At 40.3% G+C, this 14,429-nt stretch overlaps 1 protein-coding gene across 3 annotated transcripts in view; it reads right to left on the reverse strand.

Annotated features, from left to right (window-relative positions):
• The window catches only part of magi1b (membrane associated guanylate kinase, WW and PDZ domain containing 1b), a 409,035-nt gene that overhangs the window by 153,943 nt on the left and 240,663 nt on the right, over positions 1-14,429 (reverse strand). For all 3 annotated transcript variants that reach the window (XM_059944277.1, XM_059944276.1, XM_059944275.1), the window contains exon 2: positions 9,678-9,794. In XM_059944277.1, the coding sequence (XP_059800260.1) occupies positions 9,678-9,794 (117 nt within the window). The remainder of the gene's footprint in view (positions 1-9,677; positions 9,795-14,429) is intronic.

The raw sequence follows: 14,429 nt of genomic DNA on the forward strand, positions 1-14,429 counted from the left end.
GGAAGGCTATGGCTGATAGATTACCTCAGCACCAAATTCCTGCACTAACTTAATTCCCTTCATTTCCTTCAGATCCAAAAATCTGGCTCTAATATTGTCAGCAGCTGTCAATACGACACTATCTTCTTAGGTTGATCACACTCTTAAGTGAAGAAATTTCTTTTCGGTTGTGGAAGGTCAATACCTAGAGACCCCAGACAGGGAAATTATCAACCCTCATTTACTTTGCAAAGTTCTGTTAAGAGTTTTAAATACCCCAGAAAGATTTTTACACATTCTTCTAAATCCAACAGTTTTTAGTCTGCTTAATATCTTCTTATTAGTCGTTCACAGCAATGTGGAGTCAATTAATTGAACACATGCTGCATGCTCCCAATTTCAACTATATACACTCTTAGTTATGGATACCAGACAATACATTCCAGGTATACTCTGATGGCCCATGGACATTGAGAGGTGGCTTTGACCCCTGCATTCAAATTATTTTGCATGCAAGTCCAAACTAATTACTATTCAATTACTTACTACAGCAATATATTAACTTTCAGTAATTTAAAAAGAAGAACACTCTGGGCCCTATGAACATCAGCACTTCTGTGTCTCAAATGTGCACTTTGTTCAAGAACTGTGAGGTGCACAGGGAGAGTTGTTAGGTTCCCTGCATAAATAAGCATGGAAACAATTTTACTAAAACATTCCCTACTGAGGTTACCAAAAAGACCATTAGACATAACAGCAGAATTAGGCCATTCAGCCCATTGGGTCTACTCCACTATTCCATCATGGCTGATTTATTATCCCTTTCAACCCAATTTTCCTGCCTTCTCCCTGTAACCTTTGATGCCCTGGACTAATCAAGAACTATCAATCTCTGCTTTAAATATACTCAATGACTTAGCCTCCAATTAATTCCACAGATTCACCACCCTCTGGCTAAAGTAATTCCACCTCATCTCTGTTCCAAATGAACTACCCTCTATTCTCTGATTCTAGACCCACCCACTAAAGGAAACATCCTCTCTCCATCCATTATATCTCAGCCTTTCAATAGGATTCAGTCAGATCCCCCTCATTCTTCTAAACTCCAGCAAGTACATTCCCAGAATCATTCTCAGGAACTCCCTCTGGAATTTCTTCAATGCCGGCACATAATTCCTTCAATGTGGGACCCAAACCTGCTCACAAAAATCCAAGTGCTATCTTCCAATGGCTTATAAAGTTTCAGCATTACCTCTTTGCTCTTAGATTCTAGTCTTCTCAAAATGAATGCTAACATTGCATTTGCTTTTCTTACCACCGACTCAACCTCCAAATTTACCTACATGACAACTCCCAAGTCTCTTCGCTGCTCCAATTTCGAAAATGGCTTATGCCTTTATAAGTCTTTATTTTTTCTATCAAAGTACATGAACATACACTTCTCAACATTATATTCCATATGCAAACTCTTTACCCTTTCTCCCAATCTGTCTACGTCCTTCTGCAGACTCCCTGCTTCTGCCCCTGCACCTATCTTTGTATCGTCCATAAACCTGGCCACAAAGCAATCAAATCTGTCATCCAAATTACTGTCATATGACATGAAAAGAAGCAGTTGCAATACCGATCCCTGCAGAACACCACTAGTCACTGGCAACCAACAAGAAGAGGTCCTGTTTATTCCCACTCTCTGCCTCCAGCCGGTCAGCCAATCTTCTGTCCAATCTTTCTTGTAATGCCATGGGCTCTCATCTTGTTAAGCAGCTTCATGTGCAACACTTTCTCAAAGGTCTTCTGAAAAGCCAAGTAAACAACGTCACTAACTCTCCTGTGACTAGTCTGGAGTTTGCAGTGTAGCATCCAAGTTTTGTAGGTTTTCATGTTAATTTTTCCCAGTAACGAGAAAGTCACCCAAATAGAGTTGCGCCCCTGTCATCTCCCTCAGGATCTGGTTGGTCCATTGTTCGCTGAAAGTGCAGGAGCCTAGGTGATGCCAAACAAAAGCCTTCCATACCTAAACTTTCCTTTGTGAGTCACCATCGTCAACAGTTCCTGTGACACTGGCTCCACGTGGTTCTGCAAGTACACTAGACACAAGTCAATCTTGACAAAGGTCTGTCCAAAGGCCAATCCTTCCAAAAGGTCATCAGTGAGGGGAAGAGGGTATTGTTCAGCCATAAGAACCGGGTTAATGGTTTCCTTGAAGTCTCTGCAAAGCCTTCAAGACCCATCCTTGTTTGGGCAGGAACCACTGGAGTGGCCCATATACTTACACACATTGGTTCCAAGAGCCTGCTCTGGACCTGTCCTTCTAATTCAGCCTCTATCTTTGGTTTGAGGGTGCATGGAACAGGTTTTGCCTTCAGGCATTTGGGAGTTGTGCTAGGGGGGCTTATCAGTGATTCCTTTCATATTGCTTAATTCTTTGTTGAATACTTCTGCATCTTTCTTCAATACCTATTGTAGACCAGTGCTCCCAACAATCAGGTTCACTTCATGTTAGTTGATATGGAGTTGCTATAACCATGAGTGTCCCAGAAGTTCTGCATAACGACCTTTAACAATGTACTGTGGGTTTCTTTCTTTGTTCATTAATCTCCACTGTAATATGTACTACTCCCCTCATTGGAACAACCACACCAGTGTAAGTCTTTAAAGCCAACCTTGCCCTTTCTGGGGTGAGTTGCTGCAATTCCTCCTTGTAAACTGTCTCTGACACCAGCAATACCAGAGCACCCGTGTTCACCTGCATTCTCACTGTGGCCCCATCCCACCCTGGGGTTACCCAATAGCTGTCTTTGTGTCCTGAAACAGGTGAAAGGTGTTTCTTCAACCACAGGGCGAGAGTCACTAAGTATGCATCATCTTGTTCACACGTTTCTTTTTTGTTTTTCCAAAAGTCAGTTTACTTTATTACAATGCTTTTGATTGATAGTGTCTTTTTACTTCTACAGACAGGTTCAATGTGTCTCTTTTTGCCACGGCTTCGGCGGTCTAATCCTTATACCAGCATTATTTTACTGAGTGCCCAGTTTTGCTACAATGGTAGTATTGATTTTCAATAGGTGTCTTATTCTTAAAGTCAACAGAAACTTTAAGAACTTGGGTAGATGCACTTAATAGCTGTGCTTCTTGAGCTGCTATCTCCACAGATGTAGTAATCTTAATTGCTTTCTGTAATGTTAGTCTGTCTTCTGTAAGCAAACTTTTCTGAATTGCCTCACTACACAGACTACAGATGTGCCTATCATGTAGCGTGCTATTCGAGGACTGCCCAAAGTCAGTGTTCAGACAACTGCTTCAGCACCGCCCCAAACTGTGAAATAGACCGGCTTTCCTCATGATTCCTTTTATAAACCTCTCAGCAAGAATCAAAGATTTAGGTGAATAGTGGTCCTTTAAGACTTTAATATATTCTCAAAAGGCTTATCTCCAGGCTTAGCAGGTTACACTCTATTGGATAATAAACTAAACATTTTTGCACGCATCACCCTCAGAAAAGTCAGAACATGAATATCATCTGAAATTTGATTTGCTAATGCAAAATATTCAAATCTTTCAGTATATGAACTCCATTGCTCTATTATCTCATCAAATGGCCCATACTTCCAAACACCGTCAGCATTTTCAAACACAATCATGTTCCAGAAAAGTTAACTAGCCTTATCTGTCTCTCTCTCTTAGTTATTTTATTTAACCTTCCTGTTCTCGTTCCCTCTCCTCAGATTCTTCATTTACCATGCTTCCTGTGGCCGTTTTCTCCGGGAGTCTTATTTTACTCACCTGATATACACAGTGGCACATGGCCAGCGTTGCACACGGACCTTTCCTGCCGAGGGAAAGGAACGATAAATATCGCATGAGAACTTGTCACCGCAATGCTAGTTGTTATGCTTCTGGTTCTGGGAAGCTGGGATGACACACACAAGAAGCGGGGAGGTGAAGAAACAAACATGTAGCTGTCTAACACAGCAGGCCAGGCAGCATCGATAGGGAGAGCTGGCCCGAAACGTCGACAGCGCTTCTCCCTATCGATGCTGCCTGGCCTGCTGTGTTCTACCAGCATTTTGTGTGTGTTGTTGTTTGAATTTCCAGCATCTGCAGATTTCCTCGTGTTTGCTCTTTAAATTCACTACTGCGAAGCCTCTGCCAGTGATCCCTACACTGAAGAAGTTTAAATTTTCTCTTCAACGGGAGTTCAGTGAAACCATCTCTCGCTGCTCCCCATCTATAATTAAGCAAGGGTCTCGGCTGGAAACATCGACAGCACTTCTCCCTATTGATGCTGCCTGGCCTGCTGCGTTTCACTAGCATTTTGTGTGTGTTGTTGTTTGAATTTCCAGCATCTGCAGATTTCCTCGTGTATGCAGCTGTCTACTTTGGTTGTAAGCCATCTATCCAGAATCACTTCTCAAATTTCACTCAGTACGTAACACGTACAGGGAAGCTTGACAGCAGCAAGCAAGAGTGATAATATACATGAATATATAACACACACAGGCAGTTACTCACACCAGGACAGATCTTGAGTACCTGGTTTGCAGTATCCAGCCTTCAGCCATCGACCCTCGGATTTCAGTCATTGGTATCAACCCCTGGACTATCTGATGATGAGACCACAAACCTTGACTGACCGAGCCTCGGACTTCCTGCTCACATGGACATCTGATACCAGGACCCACTGATTTCCATAGATGTCCTTTGTCATGTGTCCACGTTGCTGGCTTTTGACCACAGAGCAGAGGTCTAGATTCCAGATGCCCTTCATTCCAATGTCCACATTGCTGGACTTCAAGTGGCCTAGAGTCTAGACATCCTTCATCATCTGTCCTTGTTGCTGGACTTTGAACGCAGAACATGAACAGAGGTTTGATATCTAATTCCTGCACTCCCCTGTCTCTAAATCCTTATCTGACCTCTAATTCCTTCCCTCACATCACTGTCCCTAAACACTATCCTGACCCCTAACTTCTCTCTGTCCCCAAAACCATCCCTACAAACCTAAAGAAAATAACTGTCTGAACTATGATCTTGATGGAAAATGCAGCTCGGCGCCATCTTGACAAGATATTCTCAGCCACATTTCTGTTATGGCTAAAATATTACTGTCTCTAGAGGTAATCCACAGCTCAAATTATCTGTCTTGCCTGCTAAGCTACATGCATTGAAATAGATGCAATTTAATATTGTCTCCATCTATTCTTTTACTGTAAACATGGCTATCCTGATTGTGTGGCTAACACACTTTGGACTGCATTTAACTGTCATCTCATTGAATTTGCTCTTACAAATTCAATCATCCCTCCCAGGGTATTTGTACCCCTCCACTTCACATGCAACCTATCACTCCTGTACAGGATACCTCTATCCCGGAAAATATCCCAGTGATCCAAGAACCTGAATCTTTGACCCCTCCATCGGCTCTTCAGCCACCATTCATCTGGCCTTTCCTTCTATTTGTAGCCTCAGTAGCCCTCCCCATCCCTGAGCACATCTACACAAAGCATTGTTGCAAGAAAGCAACATTCATCATCAGGGACCCCCATCTCCAAGGACATTCCCTCCTCTCTCCATGACCCATGTCATGCTCTCTTCTCACTGCTACTATCAGGAAGGTTACAGGAGCCTCAGGACTCAGAGCACTAGGTTCAGGAACAGTTATTGCTCCTCAACCAACAGGCTCTTGAACCGGAGGGGATAATTTCACTCAGTTTCACTTGGCCCGTCACTGAACTGTTCCCACAACCTATGGACTCACTTTCAAGAACTCTTCATCTCATGTTCTCAATATTTATTACTTACTTGGTTACTATTATCCTTTCTTTCATTTTGTATTTGCACAGTTTGCTGTCTTTCATACACTAAATGATCACCCAAGTTGGTGAAGTCTTTCATTGATTCTATGGTGGTTATTATACTATTATGGATTTACGGAGAATGCCCATAAGCAAATGAACCTCAGGGTTGCATACGGTGATATATATGAACTTGGATAATAAAGTTCCTTTGAACTTTGATATGATTTGTAATTTGAAGATCAATACCTTTGAGGTCCTGCATTTCAATTTCCATAACTATCATTCTGAAGCACCTCATCCCTTCTTCTATGATGCTGTTTGAATCATTGACTTCTGACTGTTCACACTCAGCCCTGAACATTTTCTCAATCCTCTCAGGCATCCTTGATCGTGGCACCTAAGAGGCAACACACAACCCTGGTGCCTTTTACACAGCCCCAACACCAGAGGCCTGACTAATGCAGCTAGCTCCTGACAGAATACCCCACATTACAGCACCCAGCAGGGGTGTAACTGTTAACGAGGGCTGGTCAGGAATCGTCAGCATTGTTTTGTATAAGGGAGTCATATCTGAGGTAATTAATGGGATGGATGAAAGTAGGGCAGGTGGATGTTGTCCTTATGGACTGTTGTGAGGTCTTAGACAAGATCCCTCATGACACGCAGACCTGGAAGATCAGGTTATTAGGTTGCATGGGGTTTGGAGGGAGCAAGTGAGGTAGATTCAGAACTGGCTCAATGATAGGAAACAGAGTGATGGGGTGCTTGGGGGTGGTGTCAATGATGTTATTCATTATTCATGTAAATTACTTAGATACAAATGTACATTGTATAATTAGCAAGTTTGACACTAAATTAGGGGGACTTTTCAAAATAAGTTATAATGAATTGCAAAGATATCTTGATCAGTCAGGAAAATGGGCTGAGGAATCACAGTGTAGGATTTGTACAGTGAACGGCAGGGCACTCACAATTGTTGTGGAACAGTGAGACCTGGGAGTACAAGTAAACAGCTTGCTGAAAGCAGCCTGATAGACAGGATGTGAAGTGAGTGTTTACCATGCTGGCCTTCATCAGTCAGAGCCTTGGGTTTAAGAGTAGGGACTTTCTATGTCAATGTTGATCAGACACTTGGAGCATTGTACTGTTGTAGGAAAGAGACCGTCAAGCTGGGGATGCTGCAGAAGAGAATTACAAGGATGTTACAAACTACAGGGCAGGTGTCATGGGAAGAGGTTGGTAATGATGGATCTTTATTCATTGGAGAGCAAGAGGATTGGGGGGGGGGGTGATGTTAAAAGTTTATTAATACCCAAGGGCTATGTATAAGGTGGATGGTCAGGTTTGGGGATTGCAAAACCAGAGGGCATGAAACTATTCCAATAAACTCCAGGGTACATTGCTCGTTTTCCATCCTGAATCACATCCCAAACTCTGCTTACTTGTACCCTAAAGGACACAAAGTATTTTGCACCCATTTTCCCACCCCAATCAACAACCAACCCCATCCCCCACAGACAGTCGACACACACCCACACACATGCACGTTACTGACCCACATTACCTTCTGGTTCACCAATACCTTGTTCTGAACCATCCTTTCTAAACTCACCAACTTTTCCTAACTCTGTAACCACCTCCAGGTCTACAGGAGATTAGCAGATATGTCCTATACTCTTGCTTCCACACTCTACAGCATGGATGACCTCAGAGTAACTGTAGTCTGCGTGGCTGAATTCTAATTGGAATTGCTAACTCCAGCCAGCAAGATTTGTTCTATTGGAATTTAGCCTTGGATATCAATCATCAAGAATGGCTAAGCTGCAACTATTTATAAAAAATACATGACACAAAGATCAATTTTGAATTTATCTAATGTCATTGCATACTGAAGGATAATTTAAATCATGTGAAACAAATAGGTAGTGTTTGAAGTACTGCCTCTTTTAAGGTAGAAAGTCATAGCAGCAAAACACTAAGTGAATAATTAATCGGTTAATCTGCTCTTGTTTGCATTGGCTGAGTGACATATTAGACAGGAAAGTGAAAAAAACCTCTGTTCTTCCCATAATAATGGCAAGAGACCTCTTATATCTACAAAAAATTACAGATTAAACTTCAATGAACATCTCAATTGAAAACTTGCACTTCTAGCAACGTGGCAAACCATTAGTCCTAGTTTGTAATATCAGACCTCGGTGCTAACTCAACCAAATTAGCATCAGTCAATGATGAAGCCCTCTATCATATCCTTGGACTTTGTGTCCTTCTCAAGATACTGCCCCTTTTAACTTTGTCTCATCTATAAATTGTAAATAATAAGTTAATTCATTCATGCCAATAAGAAAGGAATTTAATATCTACACCACTCAATTAATGATCTTTGTGTCAAACGCTTACCAAATGCCAAAATGTACCATTTATTGCAACACACACAAAACGCTGGAGGAACTCAGCATGTCAGGCAGCACCAATGGAAAAGAGTAAACAGTCAACATTTCAGGCTAAGACACTTCTTCAGGACTGGACTTCCGCATCTGTGGATTTTCTCATATTTATTTCTGTTTATGTCACTTAGTCAATCCTTGCTTATGTGTCATCCAAAGAACATGGTCTTTACTTTGCCAAATAACACCTCCAGTCACGTTGTTGCCTTTTCAATATCCAAATATGTTACATTGAACTTTTCTCCTCATCCACCCTGCTGATAATCCCTTGAGAACTTTTTCTGTATAAAATCATTCGACTGCACCAAATCATATTATATCTAAGTTTCCTGTTAGTACTTTTTTGCTAATTGACACCAGGCAACTGCCCACTCTCTTGATTAGTCATATTGGGAAATATCACTAAAATTAGTGATATTTCCAAAGCACTCAAGCTCTGAGCAACTAGTCAGGTTGTCGCTTCTTAATCATAAATTCATAACAAAAAAAATAGAGACCTGCTAACAAGCATGGCAGAGGCAGAGGTAAAGGTTTAAATAAATCACCTTGTGGGGACAAAGTCAGGGGGACAGTTCTCCCACTCATGGCCATAGGCACAATTTAAAAAAAAATAAGTAAATTTCCAGCTTAGGATAAGAGATGCGAGTTAATAATTAAAAGTTCATGTTGGTATTTATAAGCTGTTTTGAAAGCAAACTGAATGGCAAAATCAAGCTGAGCCACACAAGAATTAGGTCACGCAGTTTATTTTTCTACATTTTACAAGATAAAATTATAAAAGATTGGGGAAATGGAGAACGGCTTCTACTGTCACTCTAGTTTGTGAGCCAGTCCTCCAGCTTGCAAGATAAAGCCCTTGGACAATTCTTTTCACTTAAACCTAGACAAAGCCTACAAGTGATCTTCATTTCATCTTTCATCAGAAAGATGAAGGAAGTGCCCTTGAGAAAGAATCCAATTCAGATAGCAAGCTGATTCTATAGTTACTTCCTGCGTCACATTCGTATTACTGAGCATTGGCCAATAAAAATAGAATAAAGATGGAAGATAACTCAACAGGAACAGTCAGCAGCCCTGTATACTAAAATCATAATAATTTAACAGAGGCAGAAAGAAAACATGCTCCTGGGTCACTGAATATTGCTATCCTCATGAACACAGAAAGAATAATTTACACTTCAAATCATCCTTACTAAAAAGAAGCATTTCAAAAACAACACTGAAAATGCTAGAAATGATGAGCACTTTGAAAGGCCTGGTTCTGTCCTATTTCAGTGTGCCTATTAATGATGTCAATCTGTTCAATCCCAGATTAATTTGATGAGGATTATTTAAGGGAAAGAAACAACATTAATTTTAAAAAAGTACTAGCGGAATATCAGGAAAGATCAAACACACAGCTCCATCAAGTAATTAATTAATGGTAAAATTCCGTTTCTTGGTTTATACATACAAGGCACAGCATGTCGGTAAAGATTGTCCCGTATCGTCTGCTGCAGTTCGTGATCTGCTGATCCCTTTTGAAATCTCTGACTGAGATAGTGCCGGAGATCTTTGTTGAGTTTACTTCCTGCAATAAAATAAATACTCAAGTCAGTTGAAAGATAACTCCTAATTACAAACAACAATATATAAAAAATTGAGATGTTAAAGCTTTTTCCAAAATCATCTTTAGAGTGCTCTTTACAAAATTTCTGATAAAATTAACACTTAACTAGTGTTAATTTTTTAAGTTTAATTTTTAATTAAACATTAACTGGTTAAGTGTTTAATTTTTTTTCAATTTCATTGAAAATAGAAAGGGCTGTCCCACATTGCAGAGTGATCCTTTGGCCCTGAGTTGAAAGATTGCTGTTGCAATCATACCCTATAAAGAAATAAAAACAATAAGCATTTTGCTCTCACAGCTGAGAAGTGATACTTAATGCAGGAAAATATCAGGAATAAAAATTATAAAGTTTGGATAAAGTTAAGAATATCTTAAGCTTGCATTCTTTCTTAAATCAAGCATTGTGTTAACTGCACATCTAAAAAAACTTTGACATTGACATTATTTAACAAGAGGCTTGTGCTAGTTTTGAAAGGTTTATTAATAGAGACTTGAAAATTTGCCTGTTTTATTTGTGCAAATAAGTTATGATTTCCATGGAGTATCATTATAATGCCCTCTCTATTGCATCTGGATTATCTTGTCTCTTGTTTAAATATTCTCATGGAAAAATTTTAAGGATAAAATCATTCTTAAGCATGAGCAGTCCATTTTTAAGCAAATATAATGAATACAAAGGGTCAACCTTGTTGAACTGAGAATTAGAGAAGAAAGTCAAGATTAATCCCACAAATAACCAGTTAATCTGAATTCGCTCCGAGTACATAATAACCTGCTTCCTTTTTAATTGCAGATTCTGTCATTGTTTGAATCTGAACCCTCAGGATCACCAGTTCCCTTACAGCTGACAGAAAATAATCATGACAGAGATCGACAAAATCCCACTTTAACTACTGTTATGTCGCTTCCTGCAGATTGACTTTTTGTGTTTCCAGGATTTTGATCAATCAGATTTGAAAACACAGGGGTTAACTAAAAAAGCAATCAAAATACAAAAAAAAATGTTGATACTGGAAATGTGAAAAATGCTAGAAATGTCCATAGGTCAGGCATCATCCATGGAGAGATGGAAAGAAAAGGTACAAATTATTAACTTTGTTATCTCTCCTTGGGTGCTGTCTGACATGTTGAGCTTTTCCAAACAGGCAGTAGAGCTTTTCTACAGTAAAATATCTACATTAAAAATTTCATCTGTGTGTCTGTCCTGTCTATGAAATTTAGTTTCTAGTCGGCAAGTTTTCCCCCTCAAAGTTCAAAGTAAATTTATCAATGTATTATTTATTTATGTATTAGGGTACAGCATGAAACAGGCCCAGCCGGTCCTTCGAACTGAGCAGCCCAACAACCCCCTGATTTAATCCTATAATAAACACAGGACAATGAGCAATTAAACTGCCAACCGGTGTGTCTTTGGAGCAGACCGGAGGAGTCCCATGCAGTCGTGGTAAGAATGTACAAACTCCTTACAGGCAGCAGAGGGAATTGAACCGGTTTTCCCGTAAAGCACTGTGCTAACCGCTGCGCTACCATGCCGCCTGTATACTATCTAGGGAATTTATTTCTTGCAGGCATTTAGAGGGAAAAAGTACAACAGAATTTACAAAGAAATTATACATAAAACTGACAACCAACCAATATGCAAAAGACAAACGATGTAAATAAAAAATACCGAGAAGTTGTAAAGAGTTTTTGGAAGTGAGTCTGTAGGTCGCAGAATCAGTTCAGAATAATAGTGAGTGAAGTTATCCATATCGGTTCAGAAGTCTGATGGTTTTAGGGAAAATTCCATATGTATATTTGTAATGGAAACTACGTCAAGCAACATGTCCCATTTTAATCATATCCTCCCACCAGCAAAGGCATTGAATGTTTTATAGCTCTCTGCTGGTATGATACAATTAATTTCTCCAACCTCCACCTCTACACTCAGGTAAAACTGAGAAAGAAAAAACAGATGAAGAAAGTATCATAATCAGAATCAGGTGTAAAATCACAAATATATGTTGCGAACTTTGTTGTTTTGTGGCAGCAGCACAGTAAGCTACATTAAAAATGATAAATTACAACAAGAAATTACATTATATATATTTTTAGATAACTATTTCAAAAAGAGAGCACAACAAAAGTGAGATAATGTTCATGGGTTCGCTGTCTATTCAGAACCCTGATGGCAGAGGGGAAGAGGCTGTCCCTAAAATGTCGAGTGTGTGACTTCAGGCTCCTATACCTCCTCCCTGATGTACAGGGTATCAATGGGAGGATGGTAATGTCCTGTGTGCTGAGAGTCCTTAGTGATGAATGCTGCCTTTTTGAGGCATCTCCTTTTGAGTTGCCTGTGAGGCAAGGGAGGCTAGTACCCATGATGAAGCTGCCTAAGTTTGTAACTTTCTGCAGCTTTTTCTGATCCTGTGCAGTGGCCCCTCCTTACCAGACAGTTATGTAAACAGTTTAACGCTCTCCATTGTACATCTGTAGAAATTTGCAAAGCCTCCACAGATTCCTGAAGAAATACAGCTACTGTTGTACCTTATTTGTAATTGCATCAATATGATGGACCCAGGATAGATCTTCAGAGAAGTTGACACCCAGGAACGTGGATGCTTACCCCTTGATTAGCACCGTTGTGTGTTCCCTTGACTTCCCCTTTCTGAAGTCCACAATCAATTCCTTTTTTGGTACAAGTAAGCCTGGGATTGAATTAGTTATGTTTACATCCGTCCAATTTATGTCTGCTCTAGTACCACTTCACCTGCAGAGTATAGTTGGCCCTGACTGCCCATGTTCAAAGTCATGGGAGATTGACAAATTATATTTATCAATAATTGCTTCCAGCAAGTATCTTCATATTTAGAACAAGATATTTATGGGCACATGTCTTTTATTATACTCCTGGAAACAAACAACTAACTATTCACAATATTCTGTTTTTATTCAACAACAAAACTGACTATACAAAAAAGTAGCCAAGCTCTGAGAGCTCATTTTGTACAACAAAAACTGCTAGTGTTGAGTCAGACTGAATTATAGCTCCAGACTCTGAATGTTTTATGGGGTTCTATATCATCCCCTCCCACAAATGGTAATCAGCTCTCACAATTTTCCTAACACAGGCGTGGGAAATGAAATGCTTCTATTGTTGTAGAGCAGTCCTGTATCAGCTTACCCTTTCTTTTCAGTCTGTCCCAGAGCTCACTGTAATTAAAACATGGCCAACACGTTGAAAATTACCATATTTAAGGCACCTGTTCCATTGGGCACAATTCTTAAATTTCCATCTCTCATCTAAACTATGATTTTCTTCCAAGTCATTAAAAGTTACAACAAATATTTCTTTGGTAAAGCTCTCAAGTATGATGAACTGGTAATCATGTTACAGAGCAGCTTCACATTTCTGTATTGTGAGTACTGTTAAGGTACAACCAGCCCATGAAACATGCCAATTCAGCTCACAGACACAATGTATCAGGGACGGAATTGTTGTAACCCAATTTTGAGTGGGCCCGACAAGCGGTATTGCAAAAAGGCACATCTCATAAATGAAGTATTGCCAGTGCAAGCATGAACAAAATGCTGCCGTGGTGCCGGCTGACAAACCAATCACACTTTGCCTGATGATGATGTATTGAAAAAAATTACAATGCTGCTCAGGTAACATCCTGGTGTTCTTGCACCGGAGCTGGTCAGCTATTAAATGGTGTAAGAAACCAGCATAAATTACAAAGCAACTGGCAGACATTTGCTGCAATAACAAATCATCTGCACAACACGTCAGCAAACACATCAGGAGCCTCAAATCCATTCATATCTACCCTGCTTAGTGTGTTGAAGGAGTTACATTTGCAAGTCAATGATAATCAGTTTCCCACAGAGCTATTAGCTAAAATTTAAGGTGTGGGGTCACCTCTCAACTCTGAACACCTGCAGAGTTAGTTAATATATTAAAATTTACAAAGAACTATTAGGGTAAAATGCTTGACTGTGAAACTTCATCTGCAGAAGAATGTTATACGGTACAAACGGCAACAGAACAGATCCTCACTTTCTACTTTAAGACTATTCAAAAAGCAGCAGGGCAGTACTTGTCCCTGTTTGGTTAGGGCTGCCCCACGATACGGACATCCAGTCTCAGTCTCACAGAATATGACCACAGGGCAGCTTTTCAGTAGGAGAGCTGAAGATTAGAAGTGGCAGTAGAGGCAGAGTCGGGTCCAGATAGGACCTAGGAACATTGGAAATACAATTTTGAACACTTGTGCTCTCTGTGCAGATCCACATCCTTTGTCAAACGATTGTAAAGTACTTGACTGTAGGTTGCGGTGTCAATCTGGGCACTTGATTGAACCTGATGACAGCAGCAACTGGCAGGAGCTGTCCAACATCCAGCAACATACCAGCAGCAGGAGCCTGACCGACAATCAGGATTAGAACCCACCTCACCCTGTAGTTATCCACAAAATCAGCATTGCCCAGTATGTATGGTCCAAATTAAAAACAATCCCTTAAACACGGCCCTTTGTGTTGGGAAGGTATTCCATACCAAGATATCACCCCGTGGATAGGACCACAAAAGTCCTCAGAGACATTAAAGGCATGTCA

The sequence above is a fragment of the Hypanus sabinus genome, chromosome 19, assembly GCF_030144855.1.
Source record: "Hypanus sabinus isolate sHypSab1 chromosome 19, sHypSab1.hap1, whole genome shotgun sequence".
In the NCBI taxonomy this organism is placed as follows: domain Eukaryota; kingdom Metazoa; phylum Chordata; class Chondrichthyes; order Myliobatiformes; family Dasyatidae; genus Hypanus; species Hypanus sabinus.